General features: G+C 46.5%; 1 protein-coding gene across 13 annotated transcripts in view; it reads right to left on the bottom strand.

Annotated features, from left to right (window-relative positions):
- Positions 1-27,477, bottom strand: part of MEGF11 (multiple EGF like domains 11) — a 274,889-nt gene that overhangs the window by 170,421 nt on the left and 76,991 nt on the right. For 12 of the 13 annotated variants that reach the window (XM_071568006.1, XM_071568015.1, XM_071568009.1 and 9 more), the window contains 4 exons: positions 24,967-25,090; positions 22,715-22,816; positions 21,178-21,278; positions 1,952-2,044 (listed from right to left, as the gene is read on the bottom strand). In XM_071568006.1, coding sequence (XP_071424107.1) covers positions 1,952-2,044; positions 21,178-21,278; positions 22,715-22,816; positions 24,967-25,082 — 412 coding nt within the window. In that variant the 5' untranslated portion in view covers positions 25,083-25,090. The remainder of the gene's footprint in view (positions 1-1,951; positions 2,045-21,177; positions 21,279-22,714; positions 22,817-24,966; positions 25,091-27,477) is intronic. The other variant, XM_071568011.1, reaches the window with a different exon arrangement.

Below are 27,477 nucleotides of genomic sequence, written 5' to 3' on the forward strand. Positions count from 1 at the left end.
AGCTAATCCTGGGCTATCATTTATAAAAGTTACCAGGGCATATTTAATTTAGGAATTGGCCAAGGCTTCCCTTTCCACCACTGAAGCCTCATAAATGAAATACTCTGGATCGCTGCCCAGTGCGGAAATAAAAGTTATGAATTATGATTCTATCTCAATCATTGTCACTGCTTTAATATTCCTAATTACTTTAAAAAGCTAAATACTCAATATAGGAAAAACCTTCTTTTTATTTTATCTCCACTTGTAAGATCAGGGCAATTTAATGAGTCACTGGGACCAGTCTGGGATCACTTGACAACTCCTGATTTCCTTTCCCTTTCACCCAGAATTGAGTGTTTGTGACTTGTGTTCACATGTGTATGAATGTATTTATCTCTGCATCTGTATGTGTGTGCCCATGTTGTCACAGTACTTTTTATTCTCCTTATTTTTAACTTCTGTGACTGCCCATGCACTGTATAAATACTCACTGGCTCTTGAACATCTCAGAATAATCAAAGATAAAAGGTTCCTGAGAACCTTTACAATATCTCACAATTTAAGGTACTATTTTTTTTTTCTGATCTATTGTTAGAGATATATATTTAATAAGTTATGCTGCTCAATTTCTCCCTTGTTTGCATGCCAGGTAATCCCAAAAGGTCACTTCCAATCCCAGAGCATGGCCTTTGTTTCCATCCTCAGAACCACAGAATCCTGGAATGGTTTGGGTGGGAAGGGACCTCAAAGCCACCCAGTGCCACCCCTGCCATGGGCAGGGACACCTCCCACCAGCCCAGGTTGCTCCAGGCCCCGTCCAACCTGGCCTTGAACACTCCCAGGGCTGGGGCAGCCACAGCTTGTCTGGGCAAGAATTCCTTCCCTCCCCACTCCCTCCCTGCACTAACTGAGGCCCATCAGCAGAGCTGCAGACACACCACAGGGACCTGCCCAGAGCCTGCCCTGCTGCCTTCAGCCTCTGCAGGGGCTCCCTCTCTGTCACAGTTAACTCCCATTCCCTTCTAACACCTCCTTCTATACATCCTTTTTCTGTTACCTTCTTCCTGGCAATGCTTTTTTCTTAAGCTCTCAATCAATTTGAGAGAAAGGGGGGAAGTAAACACACAATGAAATGTCCATCCAGCCCCATTTCCCAGCCCCTCCCTCCATGCCCCTTTATTTCCTTGCCTGATGCACAGACTGACTCCACCTGCCAAGCTGAGTCCTGTTATGTCAGGAAGGTGTTGGGCCTGTGTCACATCACGGCTCAGGTGTCTGTGCTGCCCGTCCCACCCCAGCAGGGACCCACCACAGAGACCCAAACCTTCTGCTGCCAGGAGGAGTTTGACACACACAGCCTCACCAGCTGGAGGAACTGGGAGCCTCCAGTGTGGATTAATTCCCTAGCAAAAGGTACAGAACTCCCAGGCCCAGCACTCCCCCAACTCCTGCAGTGTGGAGTTAAGGTGTGGATTGCAAGGTACAAGATGGGCTGCCTGAAAAGTCAACGGCAAAACTCCCACTGGCTTAACAGGACAAGGATTCTGTGAGGAGAAAGTGCTTTCCAAAGGGCTCCAACACCCCACAGGGTATTTCATGAAGAATGTGTTGCATTAAAGATTGAAGAGAGAAAAAATTCATAATACAGCTCTGTTATCTGTACTGCTGTCCTAATAACCAAAAGCATCTTCCACTGCATTCCACATTTCTTTGTAAAACAAGCCAAAAAGGCCAAGTCATTACCCTGGGAAAGGACATTATCACACATGCAGGAGTCCCAGAATGGTTGGGGTTGGAAGGGACCTTAAAGATCATCTGGTTCCAACCCCAACAATACTAATTGCTGCAAAATAACAGACAAAACTCATTCTTGCACTTCAAGCACCCAATTTCCAAGGCCACTGCTTTGCCAGGCCTGTTTTTTCCCAGCCCCAAGAATCTCCCTGCCACTCTGGTGGCCTGTACTCACCACTGGAGCAGTCGGTGCCTCCCCAGCCTGGCTCGCAGTGACACGTGTCGGGTGAGACACACCGGCCATGCACACACTCCTCGGTGCACAGGGCTGTGGGGGCAAACACAGCATGGTCAGCACCCTCAGTGGTGGTGAACATCCCCCAGACTGTGCTTTGGAGAGCACTGGTTTGTGTAAAAGCATTAAACACACACACACAAATAATTACTCGCAAGGTTTAATTACTGCCAAGTGACCAAAATAAAATACAGGTCTCTTGACAGCAATAAATTCATTTGTCACTTCAGCCCTTTGTAATGAAAAACTCCAGCAGCAGAAATTCCTTTGCTTAGCAGTTTTGCTCAACAATAAAGTTTTTATCAGAGTGACACTTATTATTATATTACAAAACAGCAGCTTCTTACATCACACTCAAGTTGTGACTGTTCCTGAGATAAAATGGAGCTCAGTCTTTAAAGTGTATTAAGATCCAGAACAGCACAAAGTAGCTCAAGGGAAGTCAATAATTTTAAGTCTGGGCTTTTTAAGGCCACCAGGTTTTCCATGCAGTGTTCCCACCTCACTGTTCACTGCTGGATAAAGGAAAGTTCAGGATCCTCACGGCTCCAGCTCAGCCCAAGTGGGTGTCTGAGGAGCAGCTCATGGTTCTAACAGTTCTCCTCTGCTGTGTCAGTGCCTGGCAGTGCCCAGTGCCCTGTGCCCAGTGAGTGCCTCCATGCCCACCATCACACACCAAACCTTGGGCAGCACTGAATCACTGATTTAAAGGCTGGACCTCACTGCTCAGCACCTTGTTTCCATCTTACACTCAGGACATTGCCAAAAACTGTGTGTGCCAGAGATGGAGACTGGATGGTTGAGCTGGAACACATCATTTCCATCTAGACTAACATGTAGGAGTTATTAATGAACATGATGCAGCTACAGTGAGGTCACTATAATGAAATATATATACATGTATTTAATAGAGATACCATATAAATATGGTTTATGTCATAACCAACCCAGGTTTGCATACCCTGTGTTTTTGCAGCAGACGGGAAATGTGGGTATTGTGTTCCCCTAACCAAGAACTGGACTATAAAAGACTTATTCCAAGACAAACATTAATCCATTCGTGTCTAAATGGAGGCCAGCAGAGCTGACCTGGGGAGCAGCTTCATGTTGCTCTGCTGAGCATGAGGCTGAGCCACCCAACTCACTGGAAATCAGCCAGAAAAGCTCCTGAAGCTGCCCTGGGCCTGCAGGGGAAACATCCTTTTGGTTCTCAGGTACCTCCTGGGCCAAAGTTCCCCCCCAGGATCCTGTGCCTCTCAGGGGTTCCTGCTCCCCTGACATTCCACACTGGGAATGATCCACACCTTGGATCTACACTCAGGCTGCAGTCAAAGCTGGTGGGAACATTTTGCAGACCAAACCCACTCACAAAAATACTGAAATCCAACTTCAAATCACAGGTTAACTTTGAATAATCCTATGGGGAAAATCTTCCTGCTCTTTATCCATCAGATCCCACGTGATCAGTGATTAGAATGTTGCCTCGTTAAACCAACTGCAAGAGCTTTCTAAATTAATCATTTCCTTTCCACGTTTGCTGCATGTCAAAAATGCAATTTATTCTCATTTCATATCTTGTGTTTAGACAGTATTGCAGTGGGCATGAAATATTCATGGTTAATTCTCCAGTCACTAATTGTGCTCATCTTCTGTGCATTTATTTCACTTTATTTCAGGCTTTCTGAAGACAGGGAGACATCCCAGTCTGCAGCTGTGACAAGGAACTCAAGGCAGCACGTTGGATAAACAGGATTTTCCAAAGAAAACACACACACCTCCCTGCAATCATTTGGAAGTGGCTGGTGATTGTCTGTATGGACATTTACAATAATAAATTATTCTTACATGTAAGATGTGTGACATTTTTACCCTTTTAACTAGGCTGGTTCTGAGCTCAAGGCTGTGAGCAAAAGGTTGAGGGTGGTCAAGTTCTTTGCTCTTCCCAAACACCAAAACTCCTGTTAATTCCTGGTCTAAATTTAATTGATTTCCACATGGCCATATCACACCTTAACTATGTTCACATAAATATGGCATAATAATAAATTAAACTAATAAAGTTCATGCAATCACTTGTCTATGGACAGAAGTGCTCCAGTCCCAGGGGAGGAGTGCAGTGAGAATTAGAAGCAAGACTCAAGACAGAATTCCTCATTCTAAAGCACTCAGTGACATAAAAAAAATATACTGTAAGGAACTGTATCTTCCTTACTGGTGTTTTGAAGTTCTGCATAGCTGAAAATGACAATGTTTAATGAGCAATTAAGAGTTAAGTGAGGTGAAGACACTCCTTCTCTCATCTCTGGGGGCTTAACTTGCCAAACAAGTACTGTGAGCTCACCAATGACCAAAGCCACATGTGGGGGACACAGAAACACCTCCCCTTTTAACAGGAGAAGCTTTAACAAAAATAATTGTATTTAAGGAAGCAACTACTCAGATTCCTGCACTGCCTGATTCAAACCAGCCCTATAAAGGTCATATTAGGGTACAACTCTAAAGTTTTACCATAGCAAATAAAATTTTGAATTTCTCCTATAAAAGGGAAGTCTTGCCTTGCTCTAGTCTTTAGAGTTTAAATTAATTTTTCATTCTATTAACATTCACCATAATAGGACACAATGGTCCCCAAGGCATTCTTCATAATACACTTTGTTCAGGGGTTTGCAAATGATCTTACTAGTTAATGGAACTATAAAAATTACTTGCACATAAAGGTCAAGAAAAATAAAGATAAGTATATACTTTCTGACACTGTCCTGTTCAACACTCAGCTAAAGGCCCCTGGAGGAAAGAAAACTGGGACTAATGCAAGGAATATAATTCCTCCCAGTGTAGCACTTCAACCTTTGGAATTCCAGACATTCTGTGTCTGCATTTTCCCTCGACCACTTCTCTTGGGCAACCAGCACCTCATTGATCAGTGCATTATTAGCATTCCTGGCAGGAGTTTAACATCAGTTTGGAGTTTGATTCAGCCTGGTAATAAAATGACCTACATCAAAGCCCTGCCAAAGTGCCATCTTTGTCGCAGTGTGTTCTGCATGAGTTATTTGCCATATTCAAGGTTACACAGCCACTGCTCCTTATCATGCAATAAAGGCAACAAAGGAGTTCTGTAACAATTCATTTGATGCTTATCACTTACTTTATAATTACAGACAGGGCTTCTTTTAACATATAAGGTCAATCCTCAGGGAATGGACCTAAAGACTGAACCCTCTTCACACCTGAACTGGCTGCACACACAGAAACACAAGCACTTCTTTTTAATTTGTTGTGCAGGACTTGAATTTGGATCCACGACATGGTTTGTCTGTGTCTCCTCCCCACAAAGGTGTGAGAGAGCCACGACACTGCTGCTGAGGAGAGCACAGCTCAGGGGAGCAGCATCTTCTGCCTGGAGCTCCTTCAGCTGAGGGACACCAGAGAGTTTCTCCCAGCCCAGCCCAGAGCTGCTCAGTGTTCCTGGGGCTGCACTCCTGAAGGTGCTGCAGGGTTTAACCTCCTTGTCCCACACTGTTACACCCTGCTCATCACCACAGCATCAACCCCCTGCCCTCTGGCACCACATTGAGCTGCCACAACCACCTTCCCAGCCTCCTTCCTGGAGGTCAAAGTGCTCTCAGGGGAGAGTTTCATCCTGGGGAAGTAGGTATGGACGGGTTTAGCTTGGGAAAGTTTTGTTGTCTTGTGTATTTATCCCATAAAAGACAGAGACACAACCTGTGCTTGCAGTGGGCTGTGGTAGCTTTTGCAGTGGTCCTTGGGGCCAGGGAGAGTTCCCAGTCCTCAAAACTTTTGTCTGCTGTGCCAAATAAAATCTCCTACAACACAGAGCAGGACAATGACAGGGTGTAAAGGAATCCGGAGCAGAGAGCAGGATCCCTCTGTGCCCAGGGAGGCAGAGCAGGCAGGAGGTGATGGGAGGCATAAATAGGTGAGGATACATTACAATAATGGAAGGTATTGCTAAATGGATATGGATGTTACTGTGAGACACAATGAGGAATTCAGGCACTCACCTGGAACTGCACAGAACGAACCAGTCACTGTGACTGCACATGTGGCACAAGGGCATTGCCCCAAAATACCTGCCTTGTGTCTGCCCTGACTCAGCCACCTCTGCCAGGTTTTCTTCACAACACACTGATCTCACCCAAACTCTGACCAAGTTCATTTATTTGCTGCTAACCAAAAGTAAACCTGCATTTTCCCTTTTGTCTTGCTGGTTTTTTCTCTTCAGGTCATCTCACCAGTTTGCCCTGTGTTTGAGAGTTGTTGGACTAAACAAAGCAGAAAATTAATGGAAAATATTGATGTTTGCCTTCAATATTTAATATATGTCCCTAAAACAATGTGGGCCATATTTTAACACATTCCCCCATCCCTTGTGCCAGTTCAGGGGAAAGAATAATTTTGGCAGGTGAAATTGCTGTTATCTCATGGCCAGTGGTTTCAGATAATGCAGTGAGGTCAAAGCAGATGAAAACAGATGGAAAAGATTCTTGCTTCTTATCCATTAGGAATCTGTTCACTCAGGGCCTCTCTGGTGCTTCCATCTTGATGCACTGGCCTGGGTCCAGGCTGTGCTGAGCCCACACTATCAGGTTCATTAGGTAGGCTGGAGTCAGCTCTTGGCTGGAGAGGAGTGTGCTCGGGGAGGGCAGGGCTGGGAGCAGGAGAAGGGTGGCCACAGCTAATGCATCCAGGTAGGATTTCCTCACTCATAGGTGATTGCTTATTTGTGGAACGGAAGATTCCCTCTCCAAATCACTGATTTCCTGCCAGGAATGAGGTTGATTCCATGGTTTCCTGGTAACTGTTTCAGTGAAGTGAGATAATGGCTCTTTGCATTGCCTAATGCCCATTTCTGTGGTCATCACTCAGGATACATCCGTTAATTTATCACCTTGGAAAGCACCTTCATGTGAGGTTTAGCAGCTTTCAAAGGTGAAGAGATCTCAGAGCCTGCTCAGGCTTTGAGGAATTCATTGTTTCAGAGCATGGCAACCCTTCCTTTTCATCTTGCATGAAAGTACCAGTGAGAAAACACAAACCCAAGGAGATCAATGTGAGCAGAGCAGAGATGAGACTGATGCAGATCAGGTAAGAGCAATGGGTCACAGGATCAGCTCCTTTTCCTGTAGGTGCAATTCCATCACTGTTTCTGCAGATCTGGAATTAGAGACTCTGCATCAATGCAATCAGAGTGGGATCAATGGTCTTTCTTGTCCTCTGGGCCATGGGGAGTGTGTGACCACAGCCTCAGTGAGGCACTGATCCTCCCAGGCCGTGTTATCCTCACTCCTGACACCCACCCAGAGCTCAGGGATCAGGCCATGCCAGAAAGGACTTGAGAATGTCTGAAGCACAAGAATTGTGGAGATACATTTTGAGGATTTTGCTTTCTCCCAGGAGCAGAATGTGACACATGTCAGTGTCAGCACTGACAGAACACCAGTAAATCCCTGTATCAATGTGTTGGGGGGGGAAGATTTGTTAAGAAACATAAAATCCATGGTAGTTTGGTTTACCCTTTCCATCAGCAGGTAAATGGCAGCTGAGGGTTCTGATGAGTAATGACAGGGGCTCCCATGTCCTTGTCATGGCTGAGTGTCCCAGCCTTGTGGCCCAGGCTAGTTTGCAGCTCCAGGAATAATTCCAGCTAGATCCCAGTGTTTCAGGCTCTCAGGGCCCTCACAGCAGGAATGCCCACAGGTCACTGGAAGAGCTGGCACTGATGAGAATCCAGTTCAGTCCACGTTGCAGTCTATTGCTGCAGACCTTTCTCTAGGGAAGGAAACTGGGCCAGGAGAAGGAAGACACTCACTTTTTCTACAAGCTCTGAGAAATGCAGGACTGGTGGAGCACAGTTTGGAATCAGCCTGGTTGTTCTGAGGAAGAGCTGAGCTGGAGCAGCACATCCCTGAGATGGGGATGGCATCGCATGAGTGGCCACAAAACAGTGGCACTGAAACAGAGGAGGCTGGAGCTAAAAAGGAGAGGGCCAAGGGAGTCACACATTTAACAGACTCTTTGTGGCATTTTGATGCCCCATTGGTTTCATCTGCTCTGGTGGAGAGAGGGAATGGAAGATAGAACTGCCCATTTAATGATGTCTGAGCAAAAGCAGGCTCTGTGTGACAGCAAAGGTCGGGGAGCTGAGCCACGTCCTGCCTTGGGCTGTGTGAATACCCAGAGCTTTGCAGGACTCCAGAACACAAGAAGGGACAATGAGAAGGCACTGTGGGACTCTGAGCACTCCAGTGCATCCGCCCTGCAGTGCCCGGGTCACAGGGCTGGGTAAAAGCAACACTAATGCTCATTCTGGAGACAAAGCCACAGCCCAGCCCTGGCAGTGAGTGCAAAGGCAGAGGGAGATGAGTTTAAGAACGAGGCAGACCCTGCAGGAAGGACAAAGCCTCTGTCTAAGGCCTGATCTCAACAGCCTCATGACTAAAGGCACCCCAGAGGGAGGGGTGTCAGTCCATACAGGGACTGGTGCTCATCCCCAGAGCTCCAGAGGCACCAGGAGACACAAAACCTGAGCTCTGTGGGGTGAAGAGAGAAATTCCTCCTTCAGGGGAAACCCTGTCCACTCCAAGGTAAGTCACACTCCCAAATCACTTACCAATTTTTAAGGCTCATTGCCATCACAAAAGTAAATCTGAGCTCACAGAGAACTCAGTGGAGATCAGCTAAATATTGATAATTGTTGATCTTTTAAGACCTGGAACTGATTTCATGCATTTTCTGCCATTGCTCCAACTGGAAATAATCATTGACTTTGCCACAGTGAGAGGGAAGAGTTATGCTGAGATCAATTCTGCTGATCAATGTTCTAATGCAATATTATTCTGTGGGATAATTTCAGCATTTAAGTTTTCCTGGTAAATGATTTCCCATTGCCTCACTGCAGGGTTCACAACAATCATTAGCACTAGTTCAAACTGCTAATGAGGTTAAGAGAGATCCTGAATCAGCAGAGCAGAATCTGTGAACCAGGAAGGCTTTTCCCCTCTTGTGTCCTCTGTCTACTTCTTGACCAAGTCCTTCCAGCAATTTGTAGGAAATACATTTTCACAGGTTAATTTTCCACAGGAACTTGACTCACCCAAGCAACAAACTCAATGCCAGCTTGTCTGCAAACTGTGCTTTATGTGGCACCTTTACAAAGAGCAGCACTGTCTTTTCCTAAGCAATGCAGAAATACCAACTCTGCTCCTGGCACTGTCTCTCTGTGCAGGACCCAGCAGACCTCACTCCACCAAAACTAAACACACTCAAACAGGATTTGCCTGCAGGAAGCTCCAGGTTTTTTTGAGGAGAGAAGAGGGAAAAAGCCATTCTCCTGTGCCAAAAACAGAGGAAGGTTTTCCCAATCATTCTGTTCTTAACTTAAGGGGATTTTTTTCCTTTGGTTGCCTGAGGGAATGAAATCCCTGACAGGCTGGGAACAGAGGAGAGGATCCCTGGTCCTTTCAGCTTTCTGCCAACACACAGAGCAGCAGCCAAACCTGCCAAAGAAGAGAAGTACAACCTGATCTACCAAACCACCTGTGAGGGCAGGTGGTACCAAACACTCCAGGGAAGGGCTGCTCTCCACTGCAGGGCTGTTTGTCTGCAGGCTGAGCCCTCCTGGACTGGGATGGGATGGGAGCTGAGCCAGGGGTGCAGTGCAGAGCCAGGAACTGCTGCAAGTGGTAAATCAGGGACAAACATGTCCATCACAAACAGACTGAGGGACATGCAGTGCCCTGCAGGTGAGCAGGGTGAGAACTGAGGCACAGATGGTCAGGTGAGAGCTGAGGCAGGACTGTGGAGCTCAGCAGCTGGGGGTAGCACTGCCAGCCCAGTGAGCCTCTCCACAGCAATGTCACTGCCACATTTCTATGCTCTGCTTCATGGCACAGCCACCTCTGCCTTCTTACTGTGGCTGCAGCACTCAGAGAGAGCAGGAATTCACAGGTTCCAACACTGGCTGGGAGGCCATTTGATTTAAGCAGTGATAGAGGGAGCACAGAGGATAATGCCAAAGAAAATCAGAAAAAAACCCATCTATAATTTGAAGCATTTATATCTGGAAATCACCCCAAAATCACAGCACTTGAATATTTTGCTCCGGGTTACCCACTCAGGGCATTCAGTGAATTTCTTTGTGCACAAATTCTGTCTACTGTTCCTGGAAAATATTTATTTTTGTATCTGGTAGCCTTGCTCTGTGTCTGTGGTTCTCTGATTACTGACTTGCCCTGAATTGTGGGTCTCATGCCAAGAGAATTCTATTTTCTGACAGTAAATGACACAGCTCCACTGCTGATTGATTCTCACAGGTGCAGAGTGTGTGATGGAGTGAGGATGGGGCAGCAGAAATGTTGTTTCTAAGAGATCAAAAGCAGACAGATGAAGCCATCTGGACTGCAGGACACTCCTGGCCATCTCTGCTGAGCAATGCAACACTTAATAAAACTGAATTACACCGATCCTCCCACGAAACTTTCAGTCTGTAGCCAATTGAATAAACTATTGATGTCTCAAACAAAATCTTTCTTCATTCTCACTCCAGAATTCATCGAGTCAATCTGACAACAATCCTTTCTTTGTTTCTCACCAAAACAGGATGAATATGGACACATTTCTAAAGGCAAACCTGTCCTTGAGGCCAGGCAGGAGCCCCAGAGGGCCAGCAGGTCTCAGACTTCCTTTCAAACCGAGCCCCAAGATGCAAGTGAGGTCACCCCATGGCAGCAGGGACAGACCAGTGCTATCCGAGGAGCATGGCCAAGCTCCAGCTGCACCAGCACTGCTGGGCACAGAATATTCCCAGGCAGGCTCCCTTCACTCCTCTCCCATCTCAGCAGCAACGTGTCTCAGAGCAGCTTTGTGAAAAGAGCTGCACAGAAGACAGCACAGGAAACAATGTTTTATGTCATGGTGGGGCTGATTCATCTCGAGCCACTCTCAAACTTCTGTCCCCAAGTCCAGGCTGCAGAAGTTCAGCTGCTTCAGGATCAAGCCCAGTTTCTTGATGTCTGATGTCTACAGGAGCTTCCTATTGGTGATATATGGTAAAATGTCCTTTCCAGCTCTGTGGCCTGACCATGGAACATGGGAGAGGAAAGAGGAACATTTCCCTGCACTGTGAGAACCTGCTGGAGGAGGCCACCCTTTGTTACCAGGTAAATGGGACAGGGCATTTGCAGTGTCTGGGGAAAAGACCAGTTGGGATTGTTTCAATAATGCTTTAAAAAGGAATTCCTAAAACATGACACCTGGGAAAGCAGGTGTGGTGATATCAGATCCCCAGATCTGCACTGAACACCAGGTTTCATTTCATTACAAATCTCCTTACAACGTTTCATTCACAGTATTTTACTTCTAAACAGACAAAATCTCTTCATTTGCCTCAATTTACACAGTTATGGTATAAGCTGCTTCTAGTAAGGCCACCTTTTCTAGTGGTTTTGCACATGGATTTCTGGGCATTACAGTAAGAAAAGTAAATCACAGTATTCAGGAAGGAAAAATCTTGATAAAAAGAGAGAAAGCCTTGGGATTAAATAGATTGAAAATACCTCTTGACTTACTACAGCAGAGAAAGGGAGGTTTCCAAAACTGAGTACCTCCATTAGAAATACTGAGCTTAAGAGAAATTATTCAAAAATGTTTTGTGATCAAATCTGCAATGGACTGAAGTTGCATGAAAAATTTCCCTGGGGAGCCTTAAAACCCCTTTATTAAAATGGAAAGGATGTGCAAGAATACCCGAATCTGCAGTGGAAACCTCTAATCCTGTAACAGAGAGGAAAAGGGAATGTCTGAATGCAGAGTTCCAAGCACAGCAGGTTCTAAAGGAAAGATCCATGGCTGGTTAGGAGGGCTCTGACCCTGAGGAGCCTTTTGAGGTCTCATTGATACCCTTGGCTGTCCTAGAGCATCAAGTGCTCACAGATGCCTTTCCAGCCAACATCATCTTTCCTTGGGGGCAATCAGGGAGGCACAAATGAGCCCTGATTGACCCACTGACTCCTGCAAACACAGAATCCCCACACTGGGCACTTTTAGTTCCCTCCACTACCCACTCTGTCCTAACACACCTTCTCTTTGCCTTGCCCTACCAAGATTTCAAGCAGTTTCCCTCCACCACCTCCCACTTCACTGCAGTACCTCGTGCCAGTGTCTCAGAAAGGTGCTTTGCCAAGCAAAGCTACAGAAAGAATTAGAACATCCAGGAAAGCACAACTTAAACTGCCAAAGGGCTGGGAAAGAGGGAATATCGGGAAGGAATTCCTGTCTGGGAGGGTGGGCAGGCCCTGGCACAGGTGCCCAGAGAAGCTGTGGCTGCCCCATCCCTGGGAGTGTCCCAGGCCAGGTTGGACAGGGCTTGGAGCAACCTGGGATAGTGGGAGGTGTCCCTGCCCAGGGCAGGGGGTGGAAGGAGATGATCTCTAAGGTCCCTTCCAATCCAAACCATTCTGGGACTCTGTGAACTCAACCTGCAGATCGTTTATTATTGCTGGGGTGTGAACACCACTTAGACATGGTTTGTATGCCCAGCTCTCAGCCCAGGTGATTGCAAGTGCAGCATCCCCCTGGATCCCCGGGCCCTGCTGCAAAGGCAGGGCTTCAACAGGAAGGAGCTGCCTCTTTCCTGAAGCCCCACAGTGATCTGCTGCTCAATTTGACATCTTAGTACTTTTTACACCTTGCTCTAAGTGATTTATGCTTCAGAGCTGTATGTACTTTGTATTTTAGCACAAGTGATTGCTTTCTACAAATGTTCAAGACTCCTTTCATAACAGGTACTGTCTGTTTGCATTAAGCTACAGAGTAACAGGCTGATTTTTATAGGCTCTCACATCTTCATCAGAAACAGATGCAGCTGCAAAAGCAATTGGAAATCCATGGAATAATTTATCTCTATCCTACCATGAGACATGGAATACAGGCCACACAAAACAAAGTTAATTTGGAACAGGGCAATGATAACCTCACAGCCAGTAAAGGCACTCCCAGCACCTGAGAAACCAGTACCAGCAAACACCACGAGTTTAACAGGATTCCAGAACCTCCTGAGTTGCAAGGGACCCACCAGGACCACTGGAGCCTGCACAGGATCACTCCACGTGCCTGGAATGGTATTTCATCCCCAGTGTGAATGCCAACACCATTGTGAAGAGGGAGTGCTAAAAGGATGGGATAATTACAGACACACGTTCCAAAAGTTCACAGCAAAGAAATGCACATTATGCACAGGAAGATGCTGAAAGCACTGAACACTCTGGGCCAAATTCCACCTGCCAAATGCTTCCATTGCTGTGCTGAGGACATGGCAGGAGCTGAACTGTGAGTAAGTGCCCCCAGGTAGCCAAGTGCCTCCCCCTGCCTGCACAGGTTGACATATTTTGGGCATCCAGGGCCGTGCTATAAATGGCTGTGAGAGCTGAGGGGCAGCAGCAATGCCCACAAACCCTCAGCCAGCCCTGGCAACTCCTGCCAGCACAGCTCAGCCTTTCCAAGGTTTGGAACTGAGGGGAAAACATTTGCAAAGAGCAGCTCACTGCGGCTTCCAAAGCACTCCCCTGCCACTACTGAAACCAAGAGGTGGAAAGACAAAAAAAAACCATGAGGAGAGTTCAAGAGGATCATATTGATGAGTGTTTTTAGCAGCAGCATTGCTGGATGTCCTGGGCTGGCTGGGGGGGAGTTCATGTTCCTCTTTGCAGCTTGCCTGGTGCTCTGGGTTGGGTTTGTGACCAAACCAACGCTGCCACTTCAGCTCCTGCTGAGCAGAGGTTTCCTCTGCTCCTCATGCTCAGATTTTTTTTACCTCAATCCCCAAGTTTTGCTTCTTTTACTCTTCTTTCCTCTTCTCCCATCCCAGCAGGCAAAGGGAACAAGAGCGTGGGTGGGTGGGTGAGCTGGCACTGGGGTAACCCACCCCCTGTGCCACTCTACCCTTCTCCTGCAGGCATTCCAGGCATTCTGCTCATGACACTGATTCATCTTTACTCACATTTGCCACCCATAAGATGCCTAGAAATGAGGGAGGGGGTGACTGGTGTTCACACCTGGCACAGGTTGCAGCTCTTTCCTTTAGTGCAGGCAGGCCCTGCCCTATAAAGGAACCCACACCAGACTGTGGCTTCCCAGACCCCCCAGAGTTTCTGTGGATCCAGGGCCTCCCTCTGTGTCCACATTCCCAGTGTGCTTTCACAGTGATCCAGCTGAGCCTGCCTAAAGCAGCCAGAAAAGCTTTTTTCTGCTACAGTAGCAACAGTCTAATCTTTTTCCAACTATAATGCCTGCATAATTTCTCCTCTGATATTTATTAAGCCCCCTGAGTAATTCCATAGCTTCAGCATACTCTCCTTTTTGACTTTATGATATTTTCATTCCTTTCTACGAACATTTTGTTTCCCCTTCTCCTGCACTGCTTCCAGAAGTCTTTCCCTTATTTCATTTCTGCTCCCCACCAGCACCTCTGCAAACCCACCAGCACCCAGATGCTGACTGAGAATACAGAATGATGCTGGGAGATGAGGGCTGACTCTTTTCCCTTCCCATCAGAGAGGTCTCTGCAGCAGCTTTAGGCTGAACAGTCCCCCAGGGGCTCCATCTGTGCCACCAAATGAGCTGCCCTGCATTGAGAGTGGTCCCCTCTCCCCACCCACACACACCTGCCCTCCCAACCTGCTCAAAATGAGCAAGAAAAGGCCTTTTCCCCTCAGTTTCCCCTCAGAGGGGAACACAAGATCCAAATAATCTTCCCTGTGTTCTTCACTGGGAAAAGATGTATGGAGTCATCTCTAGGACACAGGAAAGGAGACATCTCAATTCTATAATTAATAACTCCAGGCAGAATGGCTTTCCACACCATTTTGTGGCTCTCATACATCCCAATCAGACAGAGAAAAGGCCTGTCCCCTGACAGGAAGTATCCATGTCCTGCAGTAGCAGTTCCCTTCACTTGGGCTGCATTATTGATGTACAGAACTCTGTACTTGAATAATGTAACACAGAGGCTCTCACAGAAAGCACCAGCCCCAGCTTTAATGGGTGTCTATAAAGACAAGAAAAATGTACTTCCCAAGTCCAGCAGTTTTCAAACAATGTGTTATCAGGCTACAGGAATGCTCAGCATGAGGAATTCAGAGCGGAGGAGAGAAGTGCAGGGGGACAATGTTCGTTCTAAAATGTTAATGAGCTGCTGCCTTATGAAGTGAAAATAACCAACAAATCTGACAGAGGAGCAAACACTCTGAATATTCAGGAAACTGAACCTGCTGAAGTTGGACCCTCAGAGTGTCCAACTTTGCCCTGATCACACAGCCACTGTTCTCCCTTCCATCACAAGCACCCCTGGCTGGTGTTGGTGAGTGCTGTAACATATGTGTGGAATTGCAGCAATTGTAATTCATCCAGATGGCAGGAAGCTCTGGAATTGCTCCTCCTATGGTACAGATGTTTAACAATCCAGCCATATGGCTCCAATAAGGCAGCCTTGTCAAAGACTACAAAAACTGCACCAGACACACAGCCCTGGAAATGGAAATGCAGTCCTGAGGTAGGAACGTTCATATGGTGCACTATAAAAGGATACAGCACACCAGGAAGTTGGCATGGCTACTGGAATTACAGACTTTGGGAAACATTATTTAAAATCCTGAAAACAATCAGGTCCCCAATTTGCATAATTTCCCCAAGTCAGCTATTAAAAGCACATCCCTCATTTGTGTTTGAAATTCATTAAAGGTGAGCTGAAAAGATGGGTAAATAAATATACACAAACACCAGTGTCCCCAGCCCCTGGGCTGAGTGAAATATCACCTCAGGTGACACACACATTCCACCAGTGGGACCAACAATTCTTCTACAAAAAGATTTGTCAAAGTCAAGGAGCTCTGCTGATGCTTGTGGCAATTGTGCTGTGGAAAGCTGAGTGTTGAGAAACAATCTGAGATCAATAATATCCTGGCCAAGGAAGGAAAGAGCCATGAAATGGTCAATCCATAACTCTACTGGATTTTGGCAGGTTTGAATGACAGATAAATGGCAGCAAATCAGATTGTTCAATCACTAATCCTGTCATTATTACATCCTGTCACATTGCATAGATTTAGACATTAGAAAAAGAGTGTAAAGTAGGAGAGTGGAAAAAAACCACTTCAAAGCTCCCCCAGCCCAGTGTGGTGTTTGGTGGTTGGGTTTCCGCTGGCCCAGGAGCTCTGTTTGCAGCCCCAGCTCAGGCTCTGACCCTGTGGGACCCAGAACAAACATCCCCTCTGCAGGAATCTGCTGTGCAGGAGTAAGATTGAACTGGACAGAGTGAACAAAGCCTTGTGCCTCAGACAAAGATGCCTCCATTTAGTACACAGGGCCTCCTTCCACCTGACATGTTCTTAAAGGGAACTATTCAATTACCATCTCCTCACAGGGCAAAAAGCACAAAAAGAGCCATGTAATATTTCTTTTTTTTTTTTTTTGAGCAGCAAAGTATTCAGAGATGCTTTATCTACCACAGATACTAATCTAGGCAATATAATTTTAAAACATCCTTACAAAAACCTTGAAGGGCAGTTGAACCCTGTGGTTGTTTAAAAAGAGATTTTCTGCAGTTTATGCATCTGCTCTGCCAAAAGCTTACCTTAGCATACCAAGCACAGTAAATCATCTCTGCTCTGATTTACTGCCCACACTGGGCTGTTTGTTTTCAGGGACAGCTCAGGGAAAGGCTCTGTCAAGTGTAAGAATGTTCAGGGAAAGGGAATCATTTTGCAAAGCTCCCACAATGGCAACAACCATTTCTAAGGTATCAGTGGGGGGAAAAATGTGGATGTGCATTTGCAGCATTTTTCAGGTGGAGTGTTTTGAACAGCAGTGCAACCCAAAAATATTCCAAGCCCTCTGGAGGCACAAAGACAATTTCATGCCCAAAAACTGTTTAGCCTGAGTACTAATGGGCTGGCCAACTGGAATTATTGGGCCTGAATTCCACATTTTTGGGAGCAGCAGAAGATACAGATTGCAAAAAGGCTAAGAAGACACCAGAGATGTGGCAGAGCAAGAAGCTCTGGGTCAACATGGTTATTTAGGATGGAGAGTAGATTTGATTAGACCTTAATCCATTTAGTAAGTCCCAACAGCAGGACAAAGATAAAGCCACGTATCTGACATCCCCTTAAAAAGGAGCAAATGAGAAGGGAAAAGATCAAAACAGCAGCTGAAAGCCTTCACTCCTGCTTTAAAATCCAAGAAACAGTCATTAATAGAGATTTAAACTCAGCCTTCTCTAGTCTAAACATGTCACTGTTAATTACAAAGCTATTTAACTTTTGCAAGAAATAAAGACCGCTATTAATGAAAGGAGAACCAATTAGCCTTTAATCTACACACTGTTTTTTAATCAAACTTTCTTTTGATCATCAGGCTCACTGCAGGGTGTTTGCCTCCTCCCCATGTCGTGGTGGCTCCCCTGGTTGCTGATGGGATGGATTGGCCAGGGCTGGCTGAGGGGAGACCCTTCTCTGAGGGCTGGGGCTGCCCGTCCCTCCTGCCTGGGACAGTGGGATGTGTGTCCTGACTCCTCCTGGAGCAGCTCTGCTCGTGCCTGCAGGGATGTGGGACAGGAATTCTGCATCATCTGGGCAGGAAACAGCAGGAAACACCAGTGGGAAGAAAAGGAAAGGGAAGGGAAATAAAAAGGCAAAAGCAGGGAGGTGCCTCCAGGAATGAAAATGGAACTCAGTGCAGACTGCAAAGAATGATGAATGAGAGAATTTGCTTGTTGGCACAGGAATGTGTTGTGCAAAAACAAAACAAAACAAATGGGATCAGGGTGTTACAAACCAATGGGGTGACACAAAAAGGATCCCATCAGCCAAATGTTGCTGTGCCTCCAAACTGCTGCTCGGGGGGTCACAGAGTTTCAAGGAGCTTTTCTGTTTGGTTTGGGGGGTTTTGCTGTGGGGTATCACAGAATCATAGAATCAGTTGGGTTGGAAAAGACCTCCGAGATCATCAAGTCCAACTCCAGTCCCTTTACCAGATCATGGCACTCAGTGCCACGGCCAAGCTCAGGTTAAAAACCTCCAGGGATGGGGAATCCACCCCCTCTCTGGGCAGCCCATTCCAAGGCCTGAGCACTCTCTCTGCAAAGAATTTTTTTCTGATATCCAAAGAACAAGACCAGGTCTCTGGAATCCATCAGGATGGAGAACTTCTTCCCTGACACCATTTCCCTCTCAGCTGCACTTGCTGCTCCCATCCCAGGAGAGGCTGCAGGTGTCCCTGGGGCTGAGCTGGGCAGGGCTGAACATGCAGAGAATCCAACACAAGGACCCGAGTTCTGCACGTGTCAACAGCACAGAAATGTCCCCATTATCTGCACTGTGTCAGACATGGAGCTCCTGCTCTGCCCACACACCTGCTGCCTGCTCTGCACCAGCAACACTTGGGTGTCTGTTGCTCTTTCTCTGGGATACAAACACAAAATTCACCTGGCAGCAGCAGAACTCTGAGTATTAATAGTAAAAACAAAAGAATCTCACTTTAAAATAAATGTGAATATCCTCAAACGACCAGAATCCTCCAACAATAAATCTCTGCAGAGATTTATCGTGGCAAGCAGTATGGCAATTAAAAAATAAAAAACATTTAAAATCAATGGGTTGCAGAGAGAAAAGTGGTAAAATAAATATGCTCTGTGCCAGCCAGGATTCTGAGCCGTGAAATTCTAGGCTGTTGTTAATAAAGGACATGGAGCAACTGCTGAAATGGTGTTGACACCTGAGAAGTTTGGAGCTAAGCACACACTCACCAAGGGAGCATTTCAGCAGAGACAACAGTTACAAGAAATGTTTTTCAGGACTGGAGTAACAGCACTTTGCACTTCAAAAGAGCAAATTATTACTCTTTCTGTAAAATAATTCCAATGCCTTATCTCAGCGGGCTGGTGATTTTTCACAGTCCAAAGCCCCTTTAATGTAACTGTTTGGCATAAAGGTCATTCGAAATGAGATCAGGGCCCATTCATGTTTCTGAGCTGCTCATATATTACAATGTAAGTCCAACACAGCAACTCAGATAAAAACATCCACAGAACTAGAATGAAACAGCTGCAAAGCACAGACTCAAGATATTTAAACTTAGCTGGGTAATTGTATCACTTTCATACCTAAATTATCCTATGGCATTCAAGACCTGTCAATACAATTTGGATTCTAATGCTGATCAAAAAGCTCTTTGTGTTTTCCTTGTGTCTTAATCCCCTGACACAAGATCTGGACAAGAGATTCCAGCTCCACTCTCCCTTTGAGCAAAGTGTGGCACGTGCAAACCACTCAGAAAGCTGCAATACTGCAAACCTGTGGCACTGATGTACAGGATATTTTTAATTAACAGAGCTCTTGGGTGCTGCTGAAAGATCCCTTTTGATTTTTGTCCCCCTCAAACTGACCTAATACACTCCAGGGCTTTTTATTTAACTCACACAGTGTAGCTGGGATAAAGTCCTTCTGATGTTTAGAAGCTTTAAAAAGTTAAATTATTTGCAGGAACCATGGAAAAACAATGAGATTTTAACTGTTCTTCCCTGAATTATCAAAGTGAGAGGCAGAAACTTAAACTCTGCCATAGTTTATTCCTGGGTGTTCTCAGTTCCACTAATTTAACATCAGTGAACACTTGCATTAATTACTCCCCAAAGTAAGCTCAGACTCAGGAAAGCACTACGGAACTTCATTAACTCCCTCCCCTGTGATTTCAGCACGATCCTACTCAGGCGCTTGAAACACACGTTGCTGAGATCATAGAATAGAATCACAGAATGGATTGGGTTGGAAAAGACCTCCCAGATCATCAAGTCCAACCCTTGGTCCAACTCCAGTCCCTTTACCAGATCATGGCACTCAGTGCCACGGCCAAGCTCAGCTGAAAAACCTCCAGGGATGGGGAATCCACCCCCTCTCTGGGCAGCCCATTCCAATGCCTGAGCACTCTCTCTGTGAAGAATTTTTTTCTGATCTCCAACTTCAATTTCCCTTGGCAGAGCTTGAGCCCATCGTGCCCCCTTGTCCTATTGCTGAGTGCCTGGGAGAAGAGACCAACCCCCACCTGGCCAGAACTTTCCTTCAGGTAGTTCTAGACAGTGCTGAGGTCATCTCTGAGCCTCCTCTTAGTGATGCCCTGGAATGCTCTGTGTGTGTGATCCCAGCTGAAGGCAGGGCCTGAGCCCCCCTGGCAGCGAGCCCTGCCCACAGCTGTGCTCATGACTGTGTCCATGGCTGTGCCCATGGCTGTACCCATGGCTGTGCCCGTGGTTGTGCCCGTGGCTGTGCCCACAGCTGCCCCCCATGCTGACAGTGCCCATGGCTGTGCCCACAGCTGCCCCCTATGCTGACAGTGCCCAGGGCTGTGCCTGTGGCTGTGCCCACAGCTGCCTCCTATGCCAGTAGTGCCCGTGGCTGTGCCCACAGCTGCCCCCCATGCTGACAGTGCCCATGGCTGTGCCCACGGCTGTGCCCACGGCTGTGCCCACAGCTGTGCCCACAGCTGCCCCCCATGCTGACAGTGCCCATGGCTGTGCCTGTGGCTGTGCCCACAGCTGCCCCCCATGCTGACAGTGCCCATGGCTGTGCCCGTGGCTGTCCCCACAGCTGCCCCCCATGCTGACAGTGCCCATGGCTGTGCCTGTGCCTGTCTGTGCCTGTGGCTGTGCCCGTGGCTGTGCCCGTGGCTGTGTCCGTGGGTGCCCCCCGTGCTGGCAGTGCCCATGGCTGTGCCTGTGCCTGTGCCTGTGGCTGTGCCTGTGGCTGTGCCCGTGGCTGTCCCCACAGCTGCCCCCCATGCTGACAGTGCCCATGGCTGTGCCTGTGCCTGTCTGTGCCTGTGGCTGTGCCCGTGGCTGTGCCCGTGGCTGTGTCCGTGGGTGCCCCCCGTGCTGGCAGTGCCCATGGCTGTGCCTGTGCCTGTGCCTGTGGCTGTGCCTGTGGCTGTGCCCGTGGCTGTGCCCACAGCTGCCCCCCATGCTGACAGTGCCCATGGCTGTGCCTATGGCAGTCCCCGTGGCTGTGCCCACAGCTGCCCCCCGTGCTGGCAGTGCCCATGGCTGTGCCCAGGGCTGCCCCCCGTGCCAGCAGTGCCCGGTAGGCTGTGGTACATACGGATGCAGTAGTCTCCACTCTCATAGTAGCCAGGGCAGCACTGCGACCTCCGCCGGTACATCGTCCGCAGCCCCCGCCGGTACGCGGTTTTGTAGCTGATCCTGCAGCACAGACACAGAGCCATTGGACACCACTGAGAATCAATGCCTCCCCTTGCAGTTATATTGGTGGTGAGTTATAGGAAGGACAGCGCTCAATGATTATTTTTTAATGCATGGAAAGCTTTTGATATTAAAAGCCACGATAAAAAAGGAATCGATGCTTGTTTGGGAACTTGAAATACAACTTGGATGGTGAACACAGTGCTCGTGACAGTCAATCACTGGAGCTCTTCCTGGAGCTGCTGCTTTCTTAAAATATTTTCCCACTGCCAGGGCAAGGAGCTGCTTCAAGAATGAATGATTTATTTGTGCACATCAGCAAGGTCAGCTGTCCTCAATGGAAGGAGCAGGATCTCCTGCAGAGACCACTGTGTCAGCTGCCACCTCAGACCCACCACAGGGCACTGCCCTAAAACACCCCTTGGGAAGCCAACCCGAGGGAAGTGTCCCTGCTTGCCACTCGTGCCTTGCTAAGGGACATCAGAGTCCCAGTCCAGCATTTCAAGCATGTTTTCCCCACCACAACACTGCAGTCCCCTGACATTTGAAGGTGTTAAGCATTCTGTAGCTTTTCTGCACCTATTCACAGAATTAGCAGGGATAGCACATTACAAAAGGAATATTTAACAGCAAACACTCCAAAACAGCTTTGTTCATGTTGGTTTATGGAAATTAGCTGAACTGAACAAAACCTATTGTCCCTCCTGTTAGATAAACTGATGGAATGTGCTCTGCTGCATCCCAATCCATACCATATTCCAGAAAGCTCCACAGCTTTGCTCAGTTTGAGACACTCTAACACAGAATTTACAACCTCACAGGCAGTGGGAAGGTGCTGAAGAGCCCATTTGCAACTGAGTGCATCAAAGTTAAATGACCCACTGGCTTCTGAAACTCCCTGGAAAGACTGGGAATATTAGTGGATGTTTACTAGGATCCTTTGGAATCCTAATGGATATATCAGCCATATCCTGCAGCCTCGGAAAAAATGAACTCTCTGGTATCACTTTTCAATCAGTGCTAGAAATGGATCCATCCTCATTTTATCTGATTTCAGATATGGATCTTAATTATCACTTAATATGGATTCTTAATTATCACTAACCCTCAAATACCTGATCCTTCGTGGTTTAGGAGATGCAGGGAATTCCTACCATAAATCTGGACATACAATGATCCTTTGGAAAAGTGAGTTGCCCATGTTTGGTCAGGTAATAAACACTTTCAGTCACATGGCAGGGCCCATGGCAAGGAGAAATACTCCTGGATGGCCCCAGGAGGGACTGACCAGCACTGATTTCACTCAAATTCCATGCAAAAATCCACCAATGCCCTTGAATACCAAACACCCCACACAAAAACATGCCTACTATCCATGTGTATGTCAGACTACAGGGAGGTGAGGAGATAAAAAGGAGGAATGAATTGGCTCTTACCTGTGCCTGGTGCACTTGAACCAGTTCAGGATGTCTGTGCATCGTGTGTAATAGATCTGATCGAAGGGGTGAGCGTAGGACTCCTGCACTGTCACTGCATAGCTGGGGAGGACACAGAGACAGGGAGTTACCACAGCAGAAGGGTCAGGTCCCTGCACATTCTGCTCCTCAAGCTCCACTATGAAAAATAGTTACATCAATAATCTTAGAAACTTGGTCATTATCAAAGAGGAGAAAAGGGTTTTCCTTCAACTACAGTCCTTAAGAGTTTGTAAGCAGAAATTGGTATCAGTATGAGCAATAAACCATTCCCTGTTGGAAAACAAACAGATGTTACTGAAATTCATAGGAGTTTAGAAGGTGAAAAGTCCATTTGGTCAACTTACTAGTGCAAGTTTTCAAAGAGAGGAAAGCACCCTGTTTTCATGACTTCTCAGCTGCCTTCCTGCAAGGAACTGCATCCCTGCTGGTGTTCCCCAGAGGAATGAGGACTCACCTTCCCCCAGCACTGCTCACCCTGCCAGCACCACCAGGGGAGCTCCCACTGCACCTTGGGATCAACCAGCACCACCTCAAGTACTGGGTTCACCAAGCAAATAAAACCAGCAGTACAAAGCAGAAGAGGGTTTATTTTTCTGCTGCACAAATTTAATCCCTTTAATTTGTAGCAGAAATAACTTCAGAATTACCTGGAAATTGCAACATGAGTTAACTGGTATCCAGATTTGGAGCACTTTGACACAGGGTTGGAATGGAAACACCTACCCTTGTGCAAATGAATAGATGTGGAGAAAAACTGGGCCATTGGATCAGAAATCACAGAGCTCTGACCAGACTCAGCATTGAGCAATTCCTCCCAGAACACCAGTTAGTCATGCAGCAGGTTCTGTGTCAATTACTGTGATTATACTGGAAGGGTTTGGGCCTCTGAGGTGACACAGGAACCCAGACCTGCCCTGGCTGAGCTGTGCCACCCAAAATATTTGCCTGGGGGGTCTGATTGGCTTGAAAGTGAAGATTGGGCTGTTCCTGCCCTGCTTGTCCCCTCTAGACAAGTCAGGGTTCCCCCACATGCTCCTTTGCCCTCTCTCTGTTTGCTGGGTTTGACAACAATGCTTTTACTTCTTTAATGCCAAAATATAAAATATTCACATTGCTCATTATTAATGTAAAACAGTAACTCACAAACCTTGATTATTATTTCACAATCCCGTTTATTATCCAGCAACAGCCCTAACAATCTTTTCCCTTTGATTTATTAACATCTAACTAACAAAGTCATCTTGGTCAGTACAACCAATCAATTTTGGTATTTAATTTTTGTTTCTCCTTGATTGGGTCTCTGGGTTGCTGACTTTCTTCAGACAAAATCGATATTTTATTCCTGTGCTCTGAATGCACTTCACCTCCCCACACCAACTGCAAATTCCTTGTCCTGCACAGCCTTTGCTCTGCACTTGCATTATCTACAAACTGTTAATTCTCTAATTAATGCCTCAAAATGTAGCATCATTAAAATATGATTCTATTTTTGCCCTGCCCTTGCTAAGGGGTTTATTTTGCTGAAGTGCACAGCAATTCAGATTGGTGTGGAACTAAAGCAGAGAACAGAAGTGGAAATTCAGCAGGTTAAGCTGAGGAGTGCAGGACCTTTGGCCTCTGCAAAGAGGCCCTGCATGAAGATGAACCCCATCAAAGCCTGGGGGCTCTCTGTGCTCAGAGGAACTGGCCTGCTCAGATCCACTTTTAGGACTCTGGGACAATGCAGAGAACCAGAATTACCTTGAAGGGCCTTTGGTGCTCAGTGCTCTCCTCTCTCTGTGATGCTGACATGAATTTGGCAGGCAGAGCCCCACAGTTCAGGCCATGCAGGAGCAGCCTGGATGCTGCAGCAGGAAGGGCTTCAGCTCAGCCCAAATCCAACTCTTGCTCAACAACAACCAGAGAAAAACAATGCCAGCACTTCTGCAGGTCTCTCCATGATAAATGCAAATACTTCTGTCACTCCTCCTGCTCAGCCTATGGAGGTAACACAGGGATGGACACAAGTTCTAAGCTGCAGCTTTAGAACCAATTCTTTGGGATGCTCCAAATGCTCCAAGGCACTCAAAAGTACAATTGCTGTAAACCAAATCCGTGGCCTTTTCTGATACAGGGTGGGATTTAGCAAATTATGGCTCTCAGTTTGCCTTCTGAATGTCAAATCTGAAATGGGTAGTAAAAAACATTAAAATGGGCAGATTATACATTACCTCTCCCAGTGACTACAAACATTTGGGTCATCTGGATTTAGGGACACAGCAGTTCTGAGCAGAAAGGTCAGAATGAGCCCTTTTAGAATCCACTGGAACAGCTTATGTGCCACCATTGTTGGCCCTAGATAAAAAAACCCCAGAAAATAGAGGCATTAAAAACAATTCTGAAGAAAACATCCTTCTTAGCTTTTTCCTCCTTGCTTTTGTGCAAATCCAAATCCTGTGGAGTTACTCACAAACTGAAATACTTGAAAGAGCAATCAACTAAAAAGTAAAATCTTTTCAAAAGTTCAAATCCATTCTAAAAGGAATTTACACATTTAAACCTAATAAACCAAATGAATTGGATGATTAAGCCACCCAAGATATTGACAGCCCCAGTGATTCTTCCAAAGAACATTTCTGGTACTGATTGTTTTTATGACTGGCTGTCTGTGCTGACAAATAAATCACTGAGGTGTTCAAACAATCCATTCTTCCAGCAAGCCATAGGCAAGTGGGAGAATACCCAAATGCCCCCTTTGATTTATTTAAATGGGGTTTGCAGGTGTCAATAGAACAGGCTGGGGCTGAGAAATGCTTATTGCATGATGGAAGGAAAATCAATGCACTCTTCAAGTCTTAGATGGGGAATCACTTAAAATTACAGAGGTCAGTGCATTGGGGCACATTATGCAGAACACTGAACATGAAATAAAAATATTTGCATTGAGGCTGAAAAGAGATTGTATAAAATTCATTAGGTGTGGCCTCTTTATCATCTTACTGTTCATCTTTAAAAGTACTGACTTGCACCCACTTGGGGCCTGGAAACCAAAGCTGTGGTGTCTGCCCAGAAGTTCCCAAAGACATCAGTCAGAAACACAAACTAGATGGGAAATACAGAGTTGCTTTTAAATGTAGCAGCATCAGAGGTGTTAATCTGTAAAACATTAAGTCAGTAAAAAGTATTTTTAAATACCCACTTCAGGCATTAACATGGACACATAATTCTCCATTCAAATCAGAAGTCCTAGAAATTATTCCTGGCAAGGAGATTGCCCTAAAAATAGGCTGAATGTTCATGTGATCATCAAAAACCCACATGGCTCGTTGCCTCGTGGTCCAGAGCAGCACAGGGATGGAAAGAGGTTTGCTCTGCAGGGCACTGATATAAGCCCAGCATAAAGGAGCCAGCACAAAGCAGGATGAAGAGCCAGCAAAGCTGCTCTCAAAGCACCTCCTGACTCAGAGCCTTCTCAGCCAGGTCAAGGACACCCATTGCCTTCAGTGGATCCGAAGTGGAAGTCCCAGTGGGAGCAACAGTTCATCTTTTACACAATTCCTGGGGCTCTGCTAAACCCAGAGAGAGCCCTTAAGCCATGTAAGTCATATTAATGTTAATTAATGTGATTTAATGTTAATGCTCCTCAGGAAATGGATGTAACTCCAGCAGTGACCATTGTTCACCTGAGGGCTGTTCCAGAGTCCCAGGGCAACAATGCCAAAGCTGCCCTGGACTCCAGAGGGCTGACAAGGCAAGGGAGCGTCCATGGAAAGGCCATTTGCTGTCCTTGTCCATGGAGAACAAGGGTCCTGAAGGGCTGATCTGCACCTGCCCACGGGACAAAAGTCCAACAAACCCAATGTTCAAACACTCAGAGCTTGTTGCAGAGCAGAGCTGAAGTTTCTCTGAGCAAAATATGGATCAGTGGATGGGAACTACCCAAGGCTGAGGCTCCACAAGCTGAGAGACAACCCCTGAACACAAACACCTTCCAAAGGTGCCTTTAACTATCCCCCTGGCCACCTCTGAGTGATGCCAAAGGACAGAGGGCAAGTTTCTCTGGGCACTGCATTTACAGGTTGGAATTTACCCCTTTCTTCCTTCTCCACACCTTCAGTACACACAGGACTGAGCAACGGGGTAGAGAAAAGCTCAGCTCAAGGCAGTCCTGCCCAGGGAAATGGGGTTTAAATCAGAACTCAGCTCTGTGCTCAGTCTGTTCACTTCTGAGAGCCTCAGCACCCTGGGTTTATGCTGAATTAATTACAGGCAGAGCGACAGCCTGACTTCAAACCGGTAATTTATCGCCTGCTCTGGGCTCTCCATCACTTATCAGCAACTGAAAGGTAAATAATAATTAATTCAAGGGAGAAATCAAACTTCTCTCCCACTCCAACTTCTTCTCCTTCAGTAGCAATTGAAGGTAGTGCCCTTGAGTTCAGGGGAAAGCAAACTTTCAAGAAAGATTTGCTTATAATCCACAGGATGCTAAGAAAGGTGTTCTTAAGATCATCCATTCCTGCTGGAAATTACTATCTATTTTTTTATATTCAATTTTATATGCCCTTTATAATAAAGTACTCCCTAAAAAAATAAAAATAAACGAGAATAGAGTCCTGCTGCCTCCCTCACTCTGAAGAGAATGAGAGCTCTCACATTTCACTAAAGCAGCCCCATATTTGAATTCTGTGGTTCTCAGAGACCTCGATTTGTTCTCAAGAAACTGATGTGTCAGTTTAGTT

The sequence above is a fragment of the Pithys albifrons genome, chromosome 13 (assembly GCF_047495875.1).
Source record: "Pithys albifrons albifrons isolate INPA30051 chromosome 13, PitAlb_v1, whole genome shotgun sequence".
In the NCBI taxonomy this organism is placed as follows: domain Eukaryota; kingdom Metazoa; phylum Chordata; class Aves; order Passeriformes; family Thamnophilidae; genus Pithys; species Pithys albifrons.